This window comes from Lycorma delicatula, chromosome 1, assembly GCF_047948215.1.
Source record: "Lycorma delicatula isolate Av1 chromosome 1, ASM4794821v1, whole genome shotgun sequence".
NCBI lineage: Eukaryota > Metazoa > Arthropoda > Insecta > Hemiptera > Fulgoridae > Lycorma > Lycorma delicatula.
The window spans coordinates 116947747-116970551 of record NC_134455.1 but is presented as its reverse complement, the minus strand read 5'-3'; the positions used below and the strand labels follow the sequence as shown (position 1 = coordinate 116970551).

Genomic DNA, 22805 nt, shown 5'->3' with positions numbered 1-22805 from the left:
CTAGGATACCTTCTACTCCGAAATATCTCCGAAATAAATCTTTGATAATATTGTCGCTGTACAGCTCGTGCCTTTCTACTCCAGAACCCAAAAATAAAAATGATGCCTGTGTATTCTTCATTAGAAAATTTATTAGATATTGTTAGATAATGATATATACCCACTATTCCAATCAGTTATTTAACTGTGTATCGCTATTCAAATATAATATAGAAATCTACTGTTGGAATCAGCTGTTAGTATTTAACAGGTTATGAAATAAATTATTTCAAACAAATTTAGATAAAATCCATTTTTAATTACCTCTCTCTTTTTCTATTTATTCTCCGGAACCATCATATAGTATTAATTCAGAGGACGAATGAGGATGATATGTATGAATGAAGTGTTTCTTGTACAGTCTCAGGTCAACCATTCCTGAGATGTGTGGTTAATTGAAACCCAACCACCAAAGATCATTTTAATTACCTAAAGATCTCTAACAAACTATTTTATTGATGTGTTTTTATTTGATTTTTCTTTTTTAATTCTTTTGTTTTTAAATATTGAATATATTTCTTCGTTTAATACCTAGTTAAAATCTGCCACATTTTGTTGATTAATAAACTTCGAAATTCTTACATATAATTTTATTCGGAATCAAATTCTTTACAAGTTTTATTTAAAACGTTTATGTGTTTATGACCCATTTAACAAAGTTATTTTACGCCATACATACAATACTATTTTTCGACCTCAACCTTTTGTCTTTCCAGATGTCAGAGATCCAGAGATTCCAGATCTCTCGAAAACTACTAAAAATACATTTCCAGACCTTTTTTCAATTTTTTTCAGATCAGAGTTCATATAAAACCATTAAATTTATCCCTTAATTTAGAAGAATTACAGTCTAGTTAAATTTTACCGAAAGCGCAGAAATCAAGAGTAAATCTTTCGCTACCCGACACTCGCTAACGAACCTATGTTTTTATGAACGTGTTTTTTTATTTTCAGCAGTAGAACACGTCCTAAAATTTTGTTCCATTCTTCATGAATCACCTAACAGAGTCCGTATTAACACTGTCTCATCTAGTTCAGATAAACTCTTTAAATTATAAAATATACAATTAAAAAATTAAAATGCGATATGCATCTTCATATACAGTATAAGTAAAGTATATTTTATATTTAAGCTAAAAATAAGTTTTTTTTTAGATAATATACTTTAAAATGATATCCCTTATTTACCTTGATGTAGCTGAATAAAATAGGTATATGCATATTTTTACTTCAGAATTAGGTTAATTCACCAATTAAATAGGAGTGTTGATTAATTAAAGATTTAATAAATAATTAGTGTAGTCAATTATAATAATTCAAGGCTTGCTGAAGCGTGAGCGCCCGCGCAAGCAAACACGGACACACCCACACAAACACAAAAACACCTGTTCTTTTCTCCAAAGAAGCGGCTGATAGCAGAGTGCTGTTATTTTTATACTCTGTCCCATTTTGTTCCCATTGTGTTCTGTTATTGTCTTCCAGAAGAGTGAGTGGTTTGAATAATACAGCATGCTCTTTTTGGTATTTATATCTTTTTGTCTGATTGTTTGTATTGTCTGAATTAATATAATTATCTTAATGCCATAGAAAAGTTGTTCTTTTAATCTTTTTTCTCTCTTAAAGATAAAGAAGTTAAACAAATGCGTCTATTTATTGACGTTTATGGACAATATTTATTTATTTGTTATTATTTATATTTTTACAACATTTCCCTTTAAATTTTATGCGACATTCTTAACGATATACTATGAGGTGGTAAAAAGGCTTAGTTTTTAGTTTTTTCTACAGCAGTTTTATCGTTATAGTTTTTTCTCTTTTATCAAATTTTTTTTATTTCAGAATTGTAGTATTATTTAAAAATTACATACATACTGTTTCGTTTTGAATTTTATGTATACATTTGTACAATTATATTTATTATAAAAAATCTGATGTGGACACCACATGGCTTCCTTGTACGTCTATGTGTAATTTACACATTTTTTTTTAAATTAAAAGTACATAAAATTTTATTTCTTTAATAATTTCTGATATTTTTTCATATAATTTTTTTTAATACTTTTGAATTATTATTTATCGTAAATTATATTTTGTCAGAGGTTAATAATTAATAAATCAATATATTTAAATTAAAAACAAAAAGTTATAAAGAAAAAAAGGAGAAGAAGTCCGATTCGAACCGATGTGTCTTGTAATAACCAAATATTTCATTAATTAAAATTTTATTTAGCTATAACTGTGAAACCAATGAAAATAAGTACCACTTGTGATAAATCGATGAAAAGTTCTGAATGAGAGCTTATTACTACAGTTAAGAAAACGTCAAATAACCAATTTTTTTTTTAATTTTGTACTTAATTAGACACTTTTGGTCCAGTCGATTGCAATTAAAAGGGGAGGTCTACAACTTGATTTTGCAACAGTCCTAAATCCAAAATTTCAACATCCTACGGCTAATCGTTTTTGGGTTATGAGAGATGCTTACATACGTACAGAAGTCACGCCGAGACTAGTCAAAGTGGATTCAGGGTTGGTCAAAATGGATATTTCCGTTGAAATCTGAAAATCGAAATTTTTCGCTATCACAATACTTCGTACAAGAAAGTAAAAATGAGTCTAATTGTTAAAAAGGGATTTAAAACAGCTATAATTTTATAAAACATTTTTTCGCTTTTATTTAAATTTTACTTGGTACATTGTTTCTTAAGCCTTCTTCTGCTATTGCTTGAATTCCCTTAAAACCTTTGAGATACAAAATGAAAAATTTAATGAATAATTAATTCATATGTAGCAGTTTTAATTGCTAACCCTTCAACTTGATGTAACAGATGCTGCTATTTGATTTAATGATGATTCCATCTCTGAAGCTATTGCTTTACAAAGACTACAAATTAAGCCCGGAAAATTAATGATGGGACAATTAAAATGATATAGACTGAAAAAGGATAGAAAAATCTGAAAAAGATGGAACAGAAGTGTACAAAAAAGGGTAGTTGTAAAAGGATTACTAAAAAGCAAAATGCAAGACACAGAAAAAAGTGACTACTGTCGTGGAGGATTTTAGAACCTAGTTCAGTAAATGTAATCTTAAATGCTCTTACCAAAAATATGATTTTTGTAACTTTAGGTTCACTTTTCCCAAGAACCAGGAGCAATTAACTTGAAAATGTTTGTCCATGTATACCACCATTACATTTAACTGATGTATTATCATAAAGTGAAAACTGGTACAATAAAAAAATTAAACGGTCGCTGTTTTTATATAAAAATTTATACATAATATTTTTATTAGAAATTTATTCTACCAAACTTGTACACTAGTTCAATTATAGCATTAGTAATATTGTGCATAAATTTCAAGTCCATAACTCTAGTAGTTTTTAAAATGTTGGTTCCTAACTCAGATTGAATCTGCCATTTAATTAACATTGGATTGATAAAACGGAAAAAACCCACTCTGCAGAAATCTAAGATACAAAAAAAGAAATTAATAAATATCTCTGTTTTCATTATAGAAAACATTACCAAAGCTTTCGGGTCATTTCACATCAGTTACTGAATAGTAAATGGTTTCAGTCAAGCTTTATAAGTCCTCTGCAATACAATTCAATATACTACACATTAAACAACTAATTTCATAACATAATTTGACAGACATTTATTCATTTAATATCCTAATGGGATGATTTTATTGTCTGTTTCACAGAAATTTGTCACCATGTCAAAATTATTAACAAATTGCAGAATAATATGAAATATTCATTAACATTACTACTCTAGTTTCAAATTTTTATTTCTTATTAAAAGATTTACATACCGGCAGACCCATACTGTGACACTAACAATGATTGTTGCAATTGATATTAATGTTAGTGAACCGTTCATAATTAATTACGTAGTTTGTAGTTTCTACTTGCTTGTTCAAACAGTAATGTTTATTTATTCTTAAGAGTTATTCAAAGAATATTAATTGATAAAATATTGTTATTGAAATGTGTAAATTTCATTTTTATTTTCAATCATAGTAACCACTTTGCCATTGTCATGATCGGTTTGCCATTGAAGTAATGTCATACTTATTTACAACAGATTCATTTTGGATGTGTGCATTGTTAATGCTTCCTGCTGCAGTTAGATTCCGACTTTTCGCAATCTTCAGTAAAAGGTTCACTACATAGTATTCATACAATCTTTCAATGAACTATTCAACATGACGCTGTTATTGATGAAATTGTTGTCAATTCCGGTTTTAACATCTCCCATATGCTGCATTACAACATCCTCTGTAAATCTTTAACAGAATGTTTTCTTATCAGGTTTTCCAGATTCTTGGTCAAATGTAAACCATGCCCCTCAAGTCATCATTCTATCTCCTTGAGTAGTACTCTGTGTAAGTTTATGGTATGAATGGTATACCATCCTCTAGTGTAGTATGTTGAGACGAACGCCCTAAGTCCCCCTGAACAATGCGGTTTTCGCCAATGTACATCGTTTATCATTCATGTAGTTTCTCTTGAATCTGTCATTCAAAACGCTTTCCTACTTCACCAACGTTTGTTGCTCTATTTTTTGATATGCAAAAGGCGTATCAAATGGCTTGGAGGAGTGGAAAAGTGAATAGACTGATAAGAGGGAATTTCCTTGTATTTATTGGAGGTTTCCTCAGTAGTCTGTCCTTTCCAGTTTGAAGTGGAACAACGGTAACCGAAAATTTAAATTAGAAACGGAATTCCACAGGGAAGTGTCCTAAGTTTTAGTTTGTAAACCGTAATCATAAATACTATAACAAACTGCATGTGGATACCTATTGTCAGACCCTGGCCCTAGACGGTAGGCAAGGTAGGCAACTGCCTACTGCTAGAACTAGAGCGCAAAAAAAATAAACACAATCCACAAGAAAATATTTTGATTACTTGAATCTAGAAAATAATATTATTTAATATTTATTAGTACAATAATATTATTATTGCACTAGTTTTGTTTATTTTTTTAAAAGTATATTTAAATTAACTCTGAAAATAGTAGGTACTATTTTAAGTTTGTTGTCATTAGCTCGTCAAAAATGTAAATTTTGTTTTTCATAAAACAATTTTCCCTTAATCTGTTTTAGTATGATTCTTAACTTAATTAAATATTATTTTTCTGTTTAAGATGGGGTTCTTTTACAATTTTTTTTTTTTTTGAAGTTTGGAAGACGGAATTTTTTGGATTTGCCTACGACGTAAAACACTAAGGTTGACTTTGGTGTTGTATCCGTTATTCGTAGGTGATTTCTGTTTATGTTCCTCGTAGAACTTTAGCTGCTGGCGAAAGGCTACTCCAAAACACAATAATCCGTTTCCGTGGTGTAAAACGACTGGATTCATGTTTTTTTTTTTCGGAGAAAACGAAATGCATTTGCTTTTCACGCTTGAGGGAACATGATGACACTCAACTGTTTTTACATGGTGAACAAGTTGAACCGTGCACACGTGTTAGATTTTTGGGTTTGTGGTTTGACCAATAACTAACGTGGGTAACACATTTAAAGGAACTGAAGGTAAAATATTTAAAATCGCTAGACAAGCTGAGAAAAAATATTACATTTTTTGCAGTAATCTGGTACTACGCAAAAACAGAAACATCCGGTTCAAAATTTCGTTATTATTGAACAAGATACCACGGATGTTTCTGGTTAGATTAAATTTACGACGCAACGCCGCGTAACATATGCAGTCTATGAGAATTTGGTGCACAGTCATGCGGCAGTTGCATCGTATGCATAGGGGTGCGTGCCCTCCTGACATAAGGTACTCGTGTGTGATCCTCGTATGTCCTATCCGTAATCGGCAGAGAACTACTTCCTCACGACGAGGTTTTCTGCAAGAGGAGTCCCATGGCAACACTGAATCTTTAATCAGTCGGAGTTTATTATCGACGGTAGTCGCCCAGTCACTTTACCACCTTGCTCTCAGTGATTGTTTAAACGATTAATAAAATCAAAGGTAGTAACTCGGGTGGTGGAAGGAGGTTGAATACACGCTTCTTTGGCAGCATAATCTGCTTGTTCATTACCTGGAATCCCTACTGGCTAGGGACCCAGCAAAAACTTACTTCTGTGTTGCGATTACTCAACTCAGCGATTCCATTGTAAATTTCAATGACGACAGGACGTTTGGAATAAAAGTTTTCTAACGCCTGGAGAGCACTACACGAGTCACCGCAAATAAGAATGTTTCTATATTTAGGGTTAATGATATTTAGAGCCTTATTTATAACGAGTAGTTCAGCGGTGAACACACTCGTAATACCGGGTAGGCCAAACATATAAGTTCTTTCATTGACAACAAAAGCACAACCAACGGTATCGTCTTGTTTCGATCCATCAGTGTATATCACCGCGTCTGGTGGGTTAGTCTTGGTGAGAATACATTGAAACAATTGCCGGAAAACAGTAGGTGGTGTTGATTGTTTGTCGTATGTTATAAGGTCAAATTGTATAATTTACAAGGTTTGTTCTCCACGGAGGATATGAGCACGGACATGATGGAAATAACGACGGAGTGTCAACATTTATATGATGCAGCAGACGTCGGGTACGGACACCTACAGGTGTAGTACCGCGTGGACGTTCCTCATACTTTCTTAAATTAGGATTTCTAAGAACTGGGTCAAAAGCCGGGTGATTTGGCTGTCCTTTGAGACGGGCAAAATAAGATAACAAAAGGTGGTCTCGTCTATCCCAAAGTGACGGCTCGCCAGTCTACAGGTAAGCTTGCGATAGGGCTTGATCTAAACGCACCTGTGGCAAGCCGTAGAAAAGCATGATGTATGCTTCTTTTTGTATGCACGTGGGGACGCCAACCCCCAAAGTCTTAAAGAATAAGACTCCCCGTCGGGGACTTCATATACTAAACACTCATATATGCGTATATATATTCTCGCTCTATGCCTTTTTCCCTTTCATATATATATGCTTAGCGTCTTGCGTTGCTTTACAGATTTTGATTTCGAATCAGCGATTTTTTTTCCCATGTTCCCATGTAATTCGTATGTACAAAAAATTCTGACAAAACGCGCCTAAAGAAGTTTTCACTTCAAAAAACTCAACTTTTATCTTGCAACAGTTTTATAATGAAAAAATATTAGATATTCTCACAAAAGATCTATCTTAGGATTGTAAAGCGTTACATGGTTAGGAACCAGCTCTCAGAATTCCGCTACCGATGGACCTTTGCTACATGTACATGAATTAGGCAGTTTTTTTAATCAATTTTACTTACTCATTCTCCTTTGATTAATTACGCCCAGGCTTTTACGAAAAAACAGCAGTAAACAATAAAAATAACCTACTTAGTAAAGATTAATGCAGCCCTAAAGCGGCCTTCTACACATTCTAATCTATAATGAAGCTGAAATTGATAAAATATAACGTTGGTGAATTTTTATCGCATTGATAAACTGATGTTGCCTACATCAGTTCTATTTTTTTAAGTTGTTTTCATATGTAATTTTTTTTATACAGTAATTAAATGTTCTTTAACTTCTTTAAAGTAAATATGTTGAAACCTATTTTTAAAGTAAAACAATTTCTTCTATTTATTTAACTATATAGAAGTTGTATTTAACTAAACTGCTCGTAGATAAATAATTTGACTTTAGTGTTTTCTATCCATAATCGTTAGAGAAAAACTTTCAACGGATAAAAACATTTATATATTGAAATTAAACGTTTATTTATATTTCTATGTTCTACTCTGTTTTTTTCAGTTTTTTTTTTTAATGTATCTGTTTTTTGTATTAAAATAAACTCTTCCATTGGATTATTGTTTCTAATCAGTGTTACACTCTGCTTATAACATGATCTGTCATCAGGATTACTCTCCTATTAACAGTCACCCGGTTAGGCATTGCATTTTTCGTACGCTACAAATTTTCATCGAGCTAATGATAATAGTGGTTGATGCCCGTAATCTAATAAAAAAAATAACAGATAATAATTTTTAACTTTAATCGATTCTATAACATTTTCCTTCTTTTTTATTAGGTTTAAATTTTTACAAACAAATTTTTTTATTTTTACTTCCTTGTTGGAAGTAAAGGAAGTATGGTAATCGTGAAAAATTTCGGTTATCAGATTTCAACAAAAATATGCATTTTGACCATTCCTGAATCCACTTTGGCTAGTTTCGGCGTGACGCTGTACGTACGTATGTAAATCGCATAATTAAAAAACGATTAGCCGTAGGATGTTGACATCTTGGATTTAGTACTGTTGTAACATCTAGTTGTGCACCTTCCATTTGATAGCAATCGATGGGACCAAAAATGTCCAGAAACGTTTTCTTAACTGCAGTAGTAAGTTCTCATTGAGAGCTTTTCAACGATATATAGTGGTACTTATTTTCATTGGTTCCAGAGTTAAAACCAAATAAAATTTTAATTAATGAAATATATTTGGATCTTACAGGGGGAAGTTACATCAGTTCGAATCCGACTTCATTTCCTTATTTTATGTTAACCTTTTTTTTAATTTAAATATACTGATTTATTAATAACTATTACCTTCGATTGAAAAGAATTATGAAAAAATCAGAAGTTATTAGTGAAATAGAATTTTATGTACTTTTTATTTTAATTCAAAATTTTTTACAGAGGTTAATAATTATTAATAAATCAATATATTTAAATTAAAAGAAAAAAGTATATGTATATGAAGTCGAATTCGAACCGATGTGTGCGTGTATAGGGATCCAACATGTTCTCACTTACACCTCATTACTTGAGCGATGTGAAACAGAATTAATATATAAACTAATATAAAATGCTAATACGGACACCACAAAAAAATGTGATGCAATTTGGTGTCCACCATAATGCAATTGTGTAACTGTCCACTTTATTAAAAAATTGGTGGATCGTATCTCACTTTCAAATGAAATAAGTTTAGATGAAGTACAGCAAAAATGTGTTAATGTAAATTAATAGGCGTACAAGGAAGTCATATGGTATCTACATCAGGTTTTTATTTTGATTATCCGTTTCAGATGAATAAACAATTAGGTACTTTACTTTTACTAAGTATTCAGTAATTTATTTTTTATATACGTTCAATTATTCAAAATTTTTCCAGAAGAAGATTTTATCTTCCTTATTTAATATCGACCTAAAATTCTTACTGTTTTATTCGTTTGATAAAGCAGTTATTTTGTTTCAGGAACTTTAAAAGATCATTTGCATTCTTTTTAATACAGCTTTTTTATTATTAAAAAATATAATCTATTAATAAAATAACTAAATTTCCACTGGAAAAACCATGAAATCATTTTTTTTTAATTTTCATTTTATTTTAGGCCGCTTTATTATAGGCCGCTTTTATTTTAGGCCGAGAGTAACTCTTCTATAATTTCAGATAGGTCACTAAAATATCAGAAAGGAATCGTGAATGTGCTTTTAAGAATTTAAAATTATAGCGTTAATTGCAAAAATTAATTTTTATGACAAACCAAATTAAATCGTATTTTAAAGTATTGTATTAACTATATATATATATATATCAAGAAATAGAATCCCAAATAATTATCGAAGAAGACATTTATTAATTGTAGATGTTCTTTTTCCTGGTTTCCTACATTAAGTTAAAGATATGCTAGTGTAAAAAATGTGTGTCTGTGTGTGCACGCGCGCGTGTGTGTACATATAAAAAGATTCAGAGTTAATTCCTAGAAAGAGAATTGCACATTTGACCTTCAAGTATCTAAAGAAACAGATTACTTAACTTGCCCGCTTGATTGTAACGAATTTTACATTTTTCGAAAGCTCTCTTAAAAGTTACATATAATCAGACGTTTATAGACTTACATAATTAGTTCAATCTTCGTTGTTTCTCTGCTAATTATGACAAACTACAAAGTAGATTAGGAGAGATCTTCGGTAATAGTTCCTTTCAAAATAGTACTTTCATAATAAAATAATATGAATATTTTAAAATTATACAAAGTGATTTTTTAGTCCTGTTACCCAATTTTAAATGTAATTTAAGAAAGGGAAATTTAGGTGAAATAAAAAAATGTATTTGTTATTTACAAAAGGGATTTAATAAAAAGCTATTACTTACATAATTGTTAAAGAATATGCTCAAAATGCCCACCCCTTGCGGTTATACACGCACGGACTCTTTAAGTCCTTTAACCTTTTTAACCGTTTTAACCTTTTTAAGAGTTGCATCGGAAATATTCGTGATTAAGTCTGTAATATTGACTTCATCAGTAGTGTGAGGGTTGTTTTTGAAGACCTGGGACTTAATATAGTCCCACAAAAAGTAGTCAGGGTATGTGAAGTCTGGGGACCTTGAAGGCCATAATCCCTTGCTTATTATTTGATCATCAAAGAACTCTTGCAGAAAATCCACGGTTTCTCGAGACGTGTGGCATGTAGCTCCGTCTTGCTGAAACCAGCAATACCGTTCTTGAAGTCCAGGAGGGACCCAAATTGGCGCACAATATTCCTGTTTACTTCCTGTATTTACTGTCTGTTAATATAGATATGTACAGAAGAATATGGGTCCGACTATACGATGACGAGATATCGCACACCACACACCAATTTTTTCAGAATGTAAAGATTTGTCTTGTGAAGCGTTAGGATTTTCAACTGCCCAAATTCGACAGTTTCGACTGTTCACATAACCATCGAGATGGATCCAAGCTTCATCACTAAAGAACACCGTGTTTAAAAATTCGATTCCGTTATCATTTATTGCAATCGCTTGTTTAAATCTGGAGGCTGAAGCTCTTGGACTAATCGTACGCAATACGGATACAATTTCAATTTTTTAGCAGCTTTCTGAACACTCGAATATGACAAACCGACTTGCGTGGAAAGTTTTCGTAAACTTTTCCGTGGAGAATTGAGCAGTCTTGTTTTCACTTTCTCTAAAACGTCATCTGTCAAGCGAGTTGATCGACCACTACGTTTTCTGTCGCAAACACTACCTCTCTCTCGAAATCGGTTTGCTAGCCTAGAAACTGGCATTTTTTTCTGGCGGAGGAACACCAACTAATTTAATTTGAAATGATTCTTTTACACTGGCGTACGATTTCGTAGCGAAATATTGTTCAAGAATGAACAATTCTGTGGTAAGAGACATTCTGTTCGTAACATGGCCGGAAACGGCACAAAGGTTTACACAGCTCAAGGAGAATCAACTCACACTGCCGTATCTATACCGGTTGAGTAGCGCTACCAACTTCGTGTCACAAAACAAAATTTCCCTTTCTTAGAAAAAAATTGCCAGACATTAACAATTGGGTAAAAGGACTAAAAAATCACCCTGTAAAATCAATGATCAATTCTCTACAAACGAAAGAAAACTAATAGTAGTTATAGTTAATATCCAAAAACCTGCTTACCAACAATGAATTCGAAGCGTTCAAGCGCTTTTGGAATTAAATTCCATCTTCAGGAACTCTCATATTCGTCCTATTTATAATATTAATTAAAACTTCACATTTAAGATTATAAAAAAATCTTGGTATTTGCTTAAAACATAACAGTTCGTCGTTATATGTTTTAAAATTATGTTAACGTAAGCGTCCTGTCAATTTGGAGACCACCAAACGCTTACGTTGACAGAATTAAAAAAAAATGATTACAGACTGTTATATTTTAAGTAGGTATTAAGATTTTTATAATTTTAAATGGGAAGTTTTAATTAATATTATAAATAGAACGAATATGACAGTACCTGAAGATGGAATTTAATTCCGAAAGCGCTTGTACACTTCGAATTCAATTGTTGGTAAGCGGTTTTTTTTATATTAACTATAAATATAACAACTATATTAACTATACTTATAACAACGGGCCGTGCTTAACAAAATGAAATTAATATTATCTTAGCGGTTAAACTGTAGCAAATTAAACAAGCCCTATCTTACCAAATTACGCTTTTATAGTGTGCAAAACTTAGAAAAAAAAAATTGCTTTATGTCATAATGTTCATTAACGTGAATGTGGCGAATGATTGCTAAGTCAATAGAGAATTTAACCTCGAAAAAATATACTACAGTGAAATGTAGAATAAAGGTGTGCCCTAGAGGACATGAGCGATTAACTATTTGAATTATTAATTCACAATTAAGGAAATGTTTTTAGTTTCTCATCAACAGCGGCAATATTATTAATGTCTTGTAAAAATAAAAAGCAACAGTAGATAGCTGAGGAAATATTGCATTAAAAATTACTCGGGTACTTTTTTTATGACCAAAACTAAGGGCGCTGGCGAATTTTACATTAACCACCAAAATCGCGCTATAGCTATCAAACGAGGTGTGTGAGAAATGTAATGAGACTGACCTTTTAATTACCAAGGTTTTTATTTTTTTCAAACAGCAATACTATCCCCTTCAAAGTAGTTCCCTTGGGCAGCTATACACCGGCGGAGTCGTTGTTCCCACTCCTGTAGCAGAGCTGGAAGGCTTCAACTGACAGAGCTTTTAACTGGTCGGTCACAATCTTTTGAATATTCTCCAGTTCCAAAATGACGTCCTTTTAAGACACGTTTCGATTTCGTGAAAAGGAAAAAGTCACAAGGACTCAAATCAGGTGAATAGGGTGGTTGAGAAACCATAGGAATGCGTTTTGAGGTCAAAAATTCCCTGATTGAAATGGCCGTGTGACACGGGACATTGTCATGATGAAGCATCCACTTGTCTGCAATGTCTGGTCTCACGCGAATCACTCTTTTCCCGAGTCTTTCAAGGACACCTTTCTAAAACACTTGGTCGACAGTTTGTCGTGGAGGAACAAATTCTTTATGCACGATACTCCTACTGTCAAAAAAGCAAATCGGCATGGTTTTGATCTTTGATTTGCTCACTCGACATTTTTTCGGTCGAGGAGATGACGGAGTGTGCCACTCTTCGCTTTGCCGCTTTGTTTCAGGATCGTACTCAAATATCTTGGATTCATCACCCGTGATCACACGGTTGAAGAATTCTTGGTCGTTGTCAATCCTCTCAAGAAGATCAACGCACACGTTTCTTCAATTGTCCTTCTGTTCCGTTGTGAGGTTTTTCGGCACCAATTTCGCATGTCCAAATCGTCTGTCAAAATTTGATGTACGGTGAAAGCGTTTAAATTTAACTGTTCACTCATCATCCTTATTGTTAAACGACGGTCTGATCTCACATGAACCCTCACACGCTCAACGTTTTCGTCAGATTTTGAACTTGGTCTTCCTGAGCGAGGTTGATCTTCAACGTGTTCTCGGCGTTCCAAAAATGATTTGTGCCAGCGGAAAAATTGTGCTTTTGATAAGCAATGTTCCCCATAGACCTGTTTCAACTTTTCAAAGGTCACACTCGTGGATTCTCCAATTTTAACACAAAACTTGATCGCACAACGTCGCTCTAAATTCCGTCTCTCCATTTTCGTAACGCACAACAAAAACACAACTTCACTGATGGCGCTGACAAAAATAATGTGTTGGCTGAACGGAGTTGAAACTCGTACTGAAAATGTGGAAGGGATGAACATACCGGTCTAGCACAGACCGGTAGACACAGCGTTGCCAGATCGCTCGCAGTGTCACCAATCTCATTACTTTTCTCACACACCTCGTACATAGCGTAACTCGATGGCGTGCAATAAATAAATTTCTATAACGCTGTCCCTATAAAAGATAATTAAAATATTCAAAAAGATTCGGATTCATAAGACCCAAGGCTATGAATTAGTCAATTTTGTAGAGTATTTTTCTTTTCTGACTTCCCCTTTAATACGGATCTATTATGAAAATTTGCAAATTGTTGATAAAACGCCTATAACAATAAGCAAATTTCAAAAAATGAAAAAGTCAATATATCATTCTATTCTTGAGCTTGTTCCTTATTCAAACCATAAGGGATATCTCTACATCTAATTTAACTGTTTACTTATCAACATCTGAAAATTGCATTTTTTAGAAAATGCGTCTTTTGGTACCTTGGTTAACGCTTAAAACCAATCATTATTAATTCTATTTTTTTCAAATATAAATATATTTCAATTTTTATTTGTAAGGAAAAACATATACTTTTAAGTTGACAGAGATGTTTATTCAAAAACCTTTATTTTTCAATTATTTTTAGGAAGTAAATGTTAGTATGCTTTGCTATAAACAATGACGCTATAAACAAATTATAAAAATTTAATAAAACAGATATTTTTAAGCAATTTCGTAGATTTATGTAAAATTACGTCTTTTGTCAATATATTTAACCTTAGATTTTGCAAATTTTTTACTGTTTCTGGAAAGAAATCCTTGGTTTTTGAAAAAATATCTAATTTTTCGTCAATATTTTGTTTAAATTTAATCTTATGAAGAAATAAATACTACTAGTAGAAAAGTAAGACAATTTTTCATAAAATAACCCTAAACACTTTTTTCTAAGAATGAAAATGAAGAAATTATGGATAAATTAATAAATAATTTCTTAATTTTCGCATATAATCTTACCGTATACGAGAAGGTATCCAGTTTCCAAGCTACTCTCCACCATAGCGCAATTTTGGTGCTTATTGTAAAATTCGCTAGCGCCCATAGTTTTGCTCGTAAAAAAAGTACCCGAGAAATTTTTGATGCAAAATTTTCTCAGCTATCTATAAGTGCTTTTTATTTTTACGTGCGATTAAAAAGAAAGCCGCAATTGGCGAAAAACTAAAACTTTATCCTTAATTTTTAATTAACAAATTAAATAGTTAATCGCTGATATCCGCTAGAGCACGCTTTTATTCTACACACTTTTCTGAACCCATTTCAGTAATTTATTTGTTGTAGTGAAGTTTTTCTAGATTAAGGCCTTTTTGATTCTCTGTGGGGGTATAAGGAACTCATCATTCGCGCATTATTATACCTAACAGCAGCCCACATATTTCGTAAATATAGGAATGCATTACTACTTTAATTCATGAAAATTGAATTTTATCACAATCTCACGTAAGCCATTATAGTTGTTGAAATCACTTTAAAAAAAAATTAAATAGGCCTAATTTATCTAAAATAGAAGTATATATATATATATATATATATATATATAGTTTTTTATCAGACATATATATATATATATATATATATATATATATCAGACATATATATATATGTCTGATAAAAAACTCATATACATCATTACAAATAATGATTTGATTAACAAGCTCCACTAAATGTCAGTTCATATATTAACCACACGAAAATTTGTCAACTTCCCTTTTCTTTTTGTTTCTTCGATGTTTACAAAACGCATGCTACCACAAAATATCGACATATCCAGCTGCTAATTTAACGACCGACCTCAAAGTATGTTCGGAATTTTTTTCTTAATAAAAGTCTTGTATCAACATTTTTCTCTGCTCACTATAGAGTTTAGTCCCATACTTTCTTTCTGTTTGTTAATTTAACAAATAATGTTTACAGTCAACAACGTTATCAAGCCTATTTTTTATACATCCGTAATCTCTTTCACTCTCTCTTTCTGCTAATAATTAAATAAAGAAAAAATATTCGTACGAAAAAAACTGTTGAAAAACCATAATACGTTACAGGAAATAATTACCACATCCGTTCACGCCATAATTATAACTGAATAAAATCATTAACGAAAACAAAGGAGTTATTTTTTTTTATTTTTTAAAATACTTTTATTTTGATTGAACGTAACCTATAATCATTTCATATAAATTATTCATAGGTTCTAGGTAATTGTCACGTAGGTCTATGATAATTCAATTTTTTAAACAATACCAAATAAAACATAAAAACCTGTTAATAACGAATTAATAAAGTCTATAGAGGTATAAAATTTATGAGTACATAAATTTTATACCGATGGTGAAATTTGTAATGGATAGTGAATCCATTACGAACGATTATAAAATCCATTAATGTTTATAATAGCCGAACATGTGACAAATAACGTCATTTATATTATGAAATATTTACTTTTTGTATCGATATATTTATTAGATACATATTAAAATATTTATATTTAATATAATATTATAAAAAGAGAAAACACTAATCTAACAAAGGATAAATTTTTGGATTTTTCGAGAAGGAGTTTTTCTCTTCTTTCTGAAAAATTAAGACTCAATTTTACACTGAGTCTTTTTATAGAAAAGTAGTAAAAGGATGAAGTGATGAAAAAAATTCCAGACCCTCGTTAGGAATAGAATCACAGGTCTTCTTGAGTTGAGCATACTATTGCCTGAGCTACCGAGGAAACCAATGAAGGAAGAGGAGAGTTACTGTAGGAGTAAAAAAGAGAATACATAAACATTGGCGACGGTTTACATAAGATAGTAATATTACATAGTGTTGTTTACTACGATTTTCACACTGTGTAGTCCTCACCAATTCCCACCTGTGGTATAAATATTTGGTGGTACGTTTTGACAACGAGTAGATCTATCTTTTACGTCTTTAATAGTAATTTAAACCATTTTATCAAAACTTGTCTAAACTTTTATTTTTTTTAAATTTATTTTTTATATCTGACAGATAAATTAAATTATCTCATCACTGGTAAAGAGAAAATTGAGAAACATCATACACTGTTTTGTTAAACCTAATGTTGGTCTCTTCCCTTCTATTAAATAAAACTTCTAAATTCGAAAATAAAAACAAAGTTTTCAACAAAACTGAAAAGAGACATAAATATTAAGTTAAAATATCCCTTTCGGCATGCCGGAAGGCGGAGGTAGATTTCACCGGTGCTAAGTAGAAGAATAGATTTAGTGAAAAAGATTTCCATCTTAAACTTAAGAAAATTGCTTAACAATTTGTTAACAATAATTTAGTAATACTAATGTATAAAAAAAAAAATCTGACAACATAGTTGTAGGACTTTCCCCGTCAAGCGGCTTTTTTCTAATGCTCGGTTTACACTCACATACACACACAACTTCATTTAAAATATTTATAATTTTATTTAAATATAATAGTTTTTGTCTATTTAATTCAATGATTCTAACTAAAGTGTTTGCGCATACCGCATTTTATTCGCGCGGATGTGGCGCTACTAGCGGCCACTTTAACTTATTTTGCAGCCTGAAAGTGGCTGCAGCGCTGCTTATGGTGGGAGAACTGCGCGGCGGTAGTGATCCTTGTATTAACGCGTCCGTATACTGTGCCCTAGCTCGCATCTGAGTTGCCATTGTGTTCGTCCGCCGGTATTAAATTAGGTATATATGTGGTAACAATATAAATAAATGAAATTCAACCTTACCAACAATTCGTCCGCGTTCTCTTTTGTAGCACTTTCGGTCATTCGACCATCCTCATGAAAAGTTATTCTTCCGTTTCAGATCCTTAAAATTAAATTATGTAGAATGTAAATTTATAAAATGTTAAAATCACAACCGGTTGTTATAGTATAAAGTTAGACACGTGTGTTATGTATGTAAGAAGGTCGCAGTTGTGGTTGAAGGGAGACAGTTTAGGCATTCTGATAATTATTAATAATTTGTTTAAATAAAATATCGTCCTTATTCTGGTCTGTTCATTGATTAATTTATTGTTATAATAGTATTTATTGAATTTTTCGAGGATACTAGTTTTATAAAATTCGTTTGAAATATCTAATATTTTAATAAAATTATCGGAATTGTAGCTGTGTTTATTTTGTAATATTTTTCTAGCATAATTTTATTTATCCAATTATCCTTTCATTATATTGTTTATATGCTCTTTGGCTCTAATAGAAAAAGAACGGTTGGTCATACCTATATTCTAAATGGCAGTCTTCACATTTCAGATTATAGACTCCTTATTTATCTAAGATATTTATATTTTTGGAGTTTGCGATTTTAGCATGATCATAACGATCGTTTATAAAATTTATTATTTTATTAATGGTGGTGTATTTTATCTTTAGATTATAAGTTTTATATATTTTATCAAAATATTTATAAAATGAGTTAAATTCTATTTTCATATAAGATTTTCTAAGTTATTATGTGATAATTTTATGATGTCGTTTATATATATTTTATTTTTAATTTTAAAGTATAATGTATTGACCACTTGTTCATTGTAACCATTTAATTTTGCTATATTCTTTATAATATTTATTTTGGAAGGAATTTAGTTTTAAATTGTTGTGTCTGAGATATTTAATAGCTCCACAGATTAAAGAATTAAAAGCTGCCATTCTTTGACTCCATGGATGAGATGAATTAGCTTGCATTATAATGTTATGTTGTGTTGGTTTTATATACATATTGATTTCTAAAGTATTATTATTCAAATTTTTTCGATGATCATATCTTAATAATTAATAATATTATTGTTAATTTCACGATTTATTGTGAAATTGATATTGTGATTTATTGCATTAATTTTACTAAAAATTATATTTATGTCATTATCTGCATTTTGATTAAAAATAATTAAAAGATACGATGATGATATTTTTATTTATTTTAATCGAAAGTACTAGAAAAGAGAACGCGAACGAATTGTTGGCAAGGTTGAATTTCATTTATTTATATATAAATAATGTTATGTACAACTGTGCTATATTTAAAAAACTTAACTTAAATATTAATTTATTTATTAATTAATTTATTTAATTCTATCGACCACCTCTGACGTCACAACATAACATTCGACTGCAGCAGTTGTACGTCAGCGGTACACTAGCGCTCCTTGTGATGAGAGGAAGTACTAATGACGCAATATACCAACTTAGCCACTGATGAAAACTTTTTTGGGAATATTATTTTTTAATCGTGAACAAATGTGCCTAAGAAAAATAAGACCTTAATTAGGCAAAATCTCGGATAATGAGGGTGACCTTGCACTACAGCTTTACCCCCTTGACCTTTTAAATTGAAAATTTAGTGGCATCAATCCCCAATGTATGGAAGTTATCATGTAGGTCTGGAGACATAAGATGATTTAGGGTGCGATACCGAACACACACACGTATATACGAACATCCAGAAAATTTCAATCCGGTTTTTTGGGTTTCTTAAATGTCAAAACGTAAAGATCCGGTGAAACCCGCATATGGGCAAATCGGACCCATTATATTACTTAGCTTTCAAAAGCTAAAGCCCTGCTATAGCGCTAGAAAGTAAGTAAAATATAATATTATATCTTTCTAATTTAGAATCTTTATGTTTCAGGTAGAACAGATTACGGCAGAGTACAAAGCTCTTGCTCTGCAGTACCATCCTGATAAAAATGAGGGTGATAAGGAAGCTGAAGCAAAGTTCCAACAACTTAAGGTAATTTTTTACAATAATACTAATACTGTGATAAAACTTTCTTAAAGAATTTCTTTTATTTGATTTTACTGATTGTAAAAGAAGATATCAAATTTATATCCAATAGCGGGGTCGCGAGAAGGTTATTCTACTTACACTCTATAAATGAGGTTTTGTATTCCGATGGTGTGTTTTTTCCAAAGGAAATTTTCAGTAATACAATGAAATTCTATATTTTAGCAGGAAATTAAATGCAAGGTAAGATACCGATGTAATAAAATAAAGGCCAATTTAGAATTTTTTTACTGTTATTATGGAGCGAGTTATTCAGCTACAAAACTCATCGGTAAAGATGTTCCGTGACTATTATAGAGTAATTTCTAGAACGATGTATACTGAAAAGTAATAGCAGACTAAATTATTCAGAAATACCACTTTTATTTACTTTCATGTATGACTGTTTATGTGTGGTTGTGTAGATGGTTGTGTTTATTTTTATTTATTAAATTACTTCAAGAAATGGATTTAAACCTAGTAACGAATTTATTTTTTTTCTTAACAGATTCACTAATTTCAAAATTCTTCTATTCTTTCTTTTTTATTTTTCCTTTTCCTACTTCTGTGGATTTCTGATGTAAATATAAGTTACAGTTCAGTCTTCTTTAGTCCGTATACATAACATAACATTCGTATATGTGAGTTAATAACGTTATTAGTATTTGTTAGTCAATATCGTTACCGCTGTTAGTGATCCTGACTAACAACTAGTAGAAATTGAAAGTATTTTACTGTATTTTAATATTTAATGTATATAACTTTAGTTATATACATTATAACTAAAGTTATAAATTATTTCTTGTTATATAAACAAGAAATAATATGAAATATTATTTCTTGTTTTACAAATACAATATAGAAAGTCTTCCCCAAAAATTTTTATTTCAGTTCCAATACAAAAATAATTTCCGTCTATTAATAGACGGAAAATGTTATTTAAAAAAAATAAATTACTGTATTTTATTGCCCAAAAATTATTTTTTGCAGCCTGAATGCTATGTTTTCTCTTCATGTCGCCAAATACTTTATACATAAATTTATTTATTTTAGTATTGCTCACATAAAAGTCATTTATTTCTCTTTATCAGATTTGTAAAAACAAAATATCCCTTTTAGCGCGCCGGAAGGCGGAGGAAGATTTCACAGGTGCTAAGTAGAGGATAAAAAAGATTTCCACCTTAAAGTTAAGAAAAACTTCAAATTTACTCAATACGATAATGGCTGCATGTGAAAAAAAGTTTCACAAGTTTAGCACATAAGCCCCATCTTACAATTCCAGCAATATTTTGGTCATCCCTTGCCGTAAAGGTTGATCATATCAAAAATTGTTTCATACAAAAGTTTTAGGTAATGTTTAGAGGACTAATGACCACTTTAACCGATTCGATACTGTGCTTATTAAGGAAGGTATGATTCTTTTTTTTCTTCGAAACCTCATTTTTTCCACCCTCTGGGCCAATGGTTGGTGATATCAAAAAACGTTTTTTAGATAAATTTTAGACCCCTGTCCAAAGAATAGTAAGAACTTATGTTATTATTCGACATTATACTAATAAGAAAGTTACAGTGATATTTTTTTTTCCAAAAAGCTCTCGCCATCGTCCGATTTTGGCCGTTAACGAACTCGACCGAGATTCTGGAGCGAGTTATTTTTAAGGAACACTTTAAAAGTGATTGGCGCAAAATTACGGCAGTTATCGTGTCCACAAGAAAGTTAAATATATATATATATATCATAATAGAAGAATATACACATGGAAAACGCCAGGTGATACTGCAAGGTATCAGACAAATTATAACATGGTTAAGCAAAGATTTAGAAATCAACTCGTCGACTGCAAAGCTTACCCTGGAGCAGACATTGATAGCGACCATAATTTAGTGATAACGAAATGTAGAATGGGGTTTAAAGACCTGAAGAAAAGGTGTCAGATGAATCGGTGGAATTTAGAGAAGCTTGAGGAAGAGAAGGTAAAGAAGATTTTTCAGGAGGACATCACAAGAGGTCTGAGTAAAAAAGATAAGGTAGAAAATGTAGAAGAAGAATGGAAGAATGTTAAAAAGGAAATACTTAAATCAGCAGAAGCGAACTTAGGCGGGAAAAAGAGAACTGGTGGAAAATTTTCGATTTCAGACGATATATTACAGCTGATGGATGAACGTAGAAAATATAAGAAATGATGAAGAAAGTAAAAGGAACTATCGACAATTAAGAAATACTATAAACAGATTGGGAAGTGCAAACTAGCGAAAGAAGAGTGGATTAAAGAAAAGTGTTTAGAAGTGGAAAGAGAAATGAACATTGTAAAATAGACGAAGCATAAAAGTTAAGGAAACTTTTGGGGTACATAAATTAAAATCTAATAATGAGTTAAACAAAGATGGTACACCGACTTATAATACGAAAGGCAAAGTCGATAGGTGGGTGGAATATATTGAAGAACTATACGGAGGAAATGAATTAAAAAATGGTGTTATAGAGGAAGAAGAGGAAGTCGAAGAAGATAAAAGGAGAGAAACAATACCGAGATCGGAATTTAATAGAGTATTAAAAGATTTGAATAGCAGAAAGATTCCTGGAATATTCGGAATACCTGTAGAATTACTGCGCAATGCAGGTGAGGAAGCGATTGATAGATTATAAAAACTGGTGTGTAACATTTACGAAAAAGGGAAAGTTCCGTCAGAATTCAAAAAGACTATTATAGTCATGATACCAAAGGTAGCAGGAGTAGATAAATGTGAAGAATACAGAACCATTAGCTTAACTAGCCATGCATCAAAAATATTAACTAGAATTCTATACAGAAGAATTGAAAGGAGAGTGGAGGAAGTGTTAGGAGAACACCAATTTAGTTTCAGGAAAAGTATAGGGATAAGGGAATCAATTTTAGGGCTCAGATTAATAGTAGAACGAAGATTAAAGAAAAACAAACCAACATACTTGGCATTTATAGACCTAGAAAAGGCATTCGATAACGTAGACTGGAATAAAATATTCAGCATTTAAAAAAAATTAGGGTTCGAATACGGAGATAGAAGAACAGTTGCTAACATTTATAGGAGCCAAACAGCAACAGTAATAATTGAAGAACATAAGAAAGAAGCCGTAATAAGAAAGGAAATCCGACAAGGATGTTCCCTATCCCCGTTACCTTTTAATCTTTACATAGAACTAGCAGTTAATGATGTTAAAGAACAATTTAGATCCGGAGTAACAGTACAAGGTGAAAAGATAAAAACGCTACGATTTACTGATGATATAGTAATTCCAGCTGAGAGTAAAAAAAATACATAGAAGAAACAATCAACGGCATGGATGAAGTCCTACGCAAGAACTACCGTATGAACATAAACAAGAACAAAACCAAAGTAATGAAATGTAGTAGAAATAACGAAGATGGACCACTGAATGTAAAAATAGGAAGAAAAAGAATATGGAGGTTGTAGAATTTTGTTATTTGGGAAGTAGAATTACTAAA

General features: G+C 31.4%; 1 protein-coding gene across 1 annotated transcript in view; it reads left to right on the top strand.

Annotated features, from left to right (window-relative positions):
• jdp (DnaJ domain-containing protein) overlaps positions 1-22805 on the top strand; it is a 123794-nt gene that overhangs the window by 37998 nt on the left and 62991 nt on the right. Inside the window, exon 2 of the mRNA XM_075359826.1 lies at positions 19186-19287. Within this exon, the coding sequence (XP_075215941.1) occupies positions 19186-19287 (102 nt within the window). The remainder of the gene's footprint in view (positions 1-19185; positions 19288-22805) is intronic.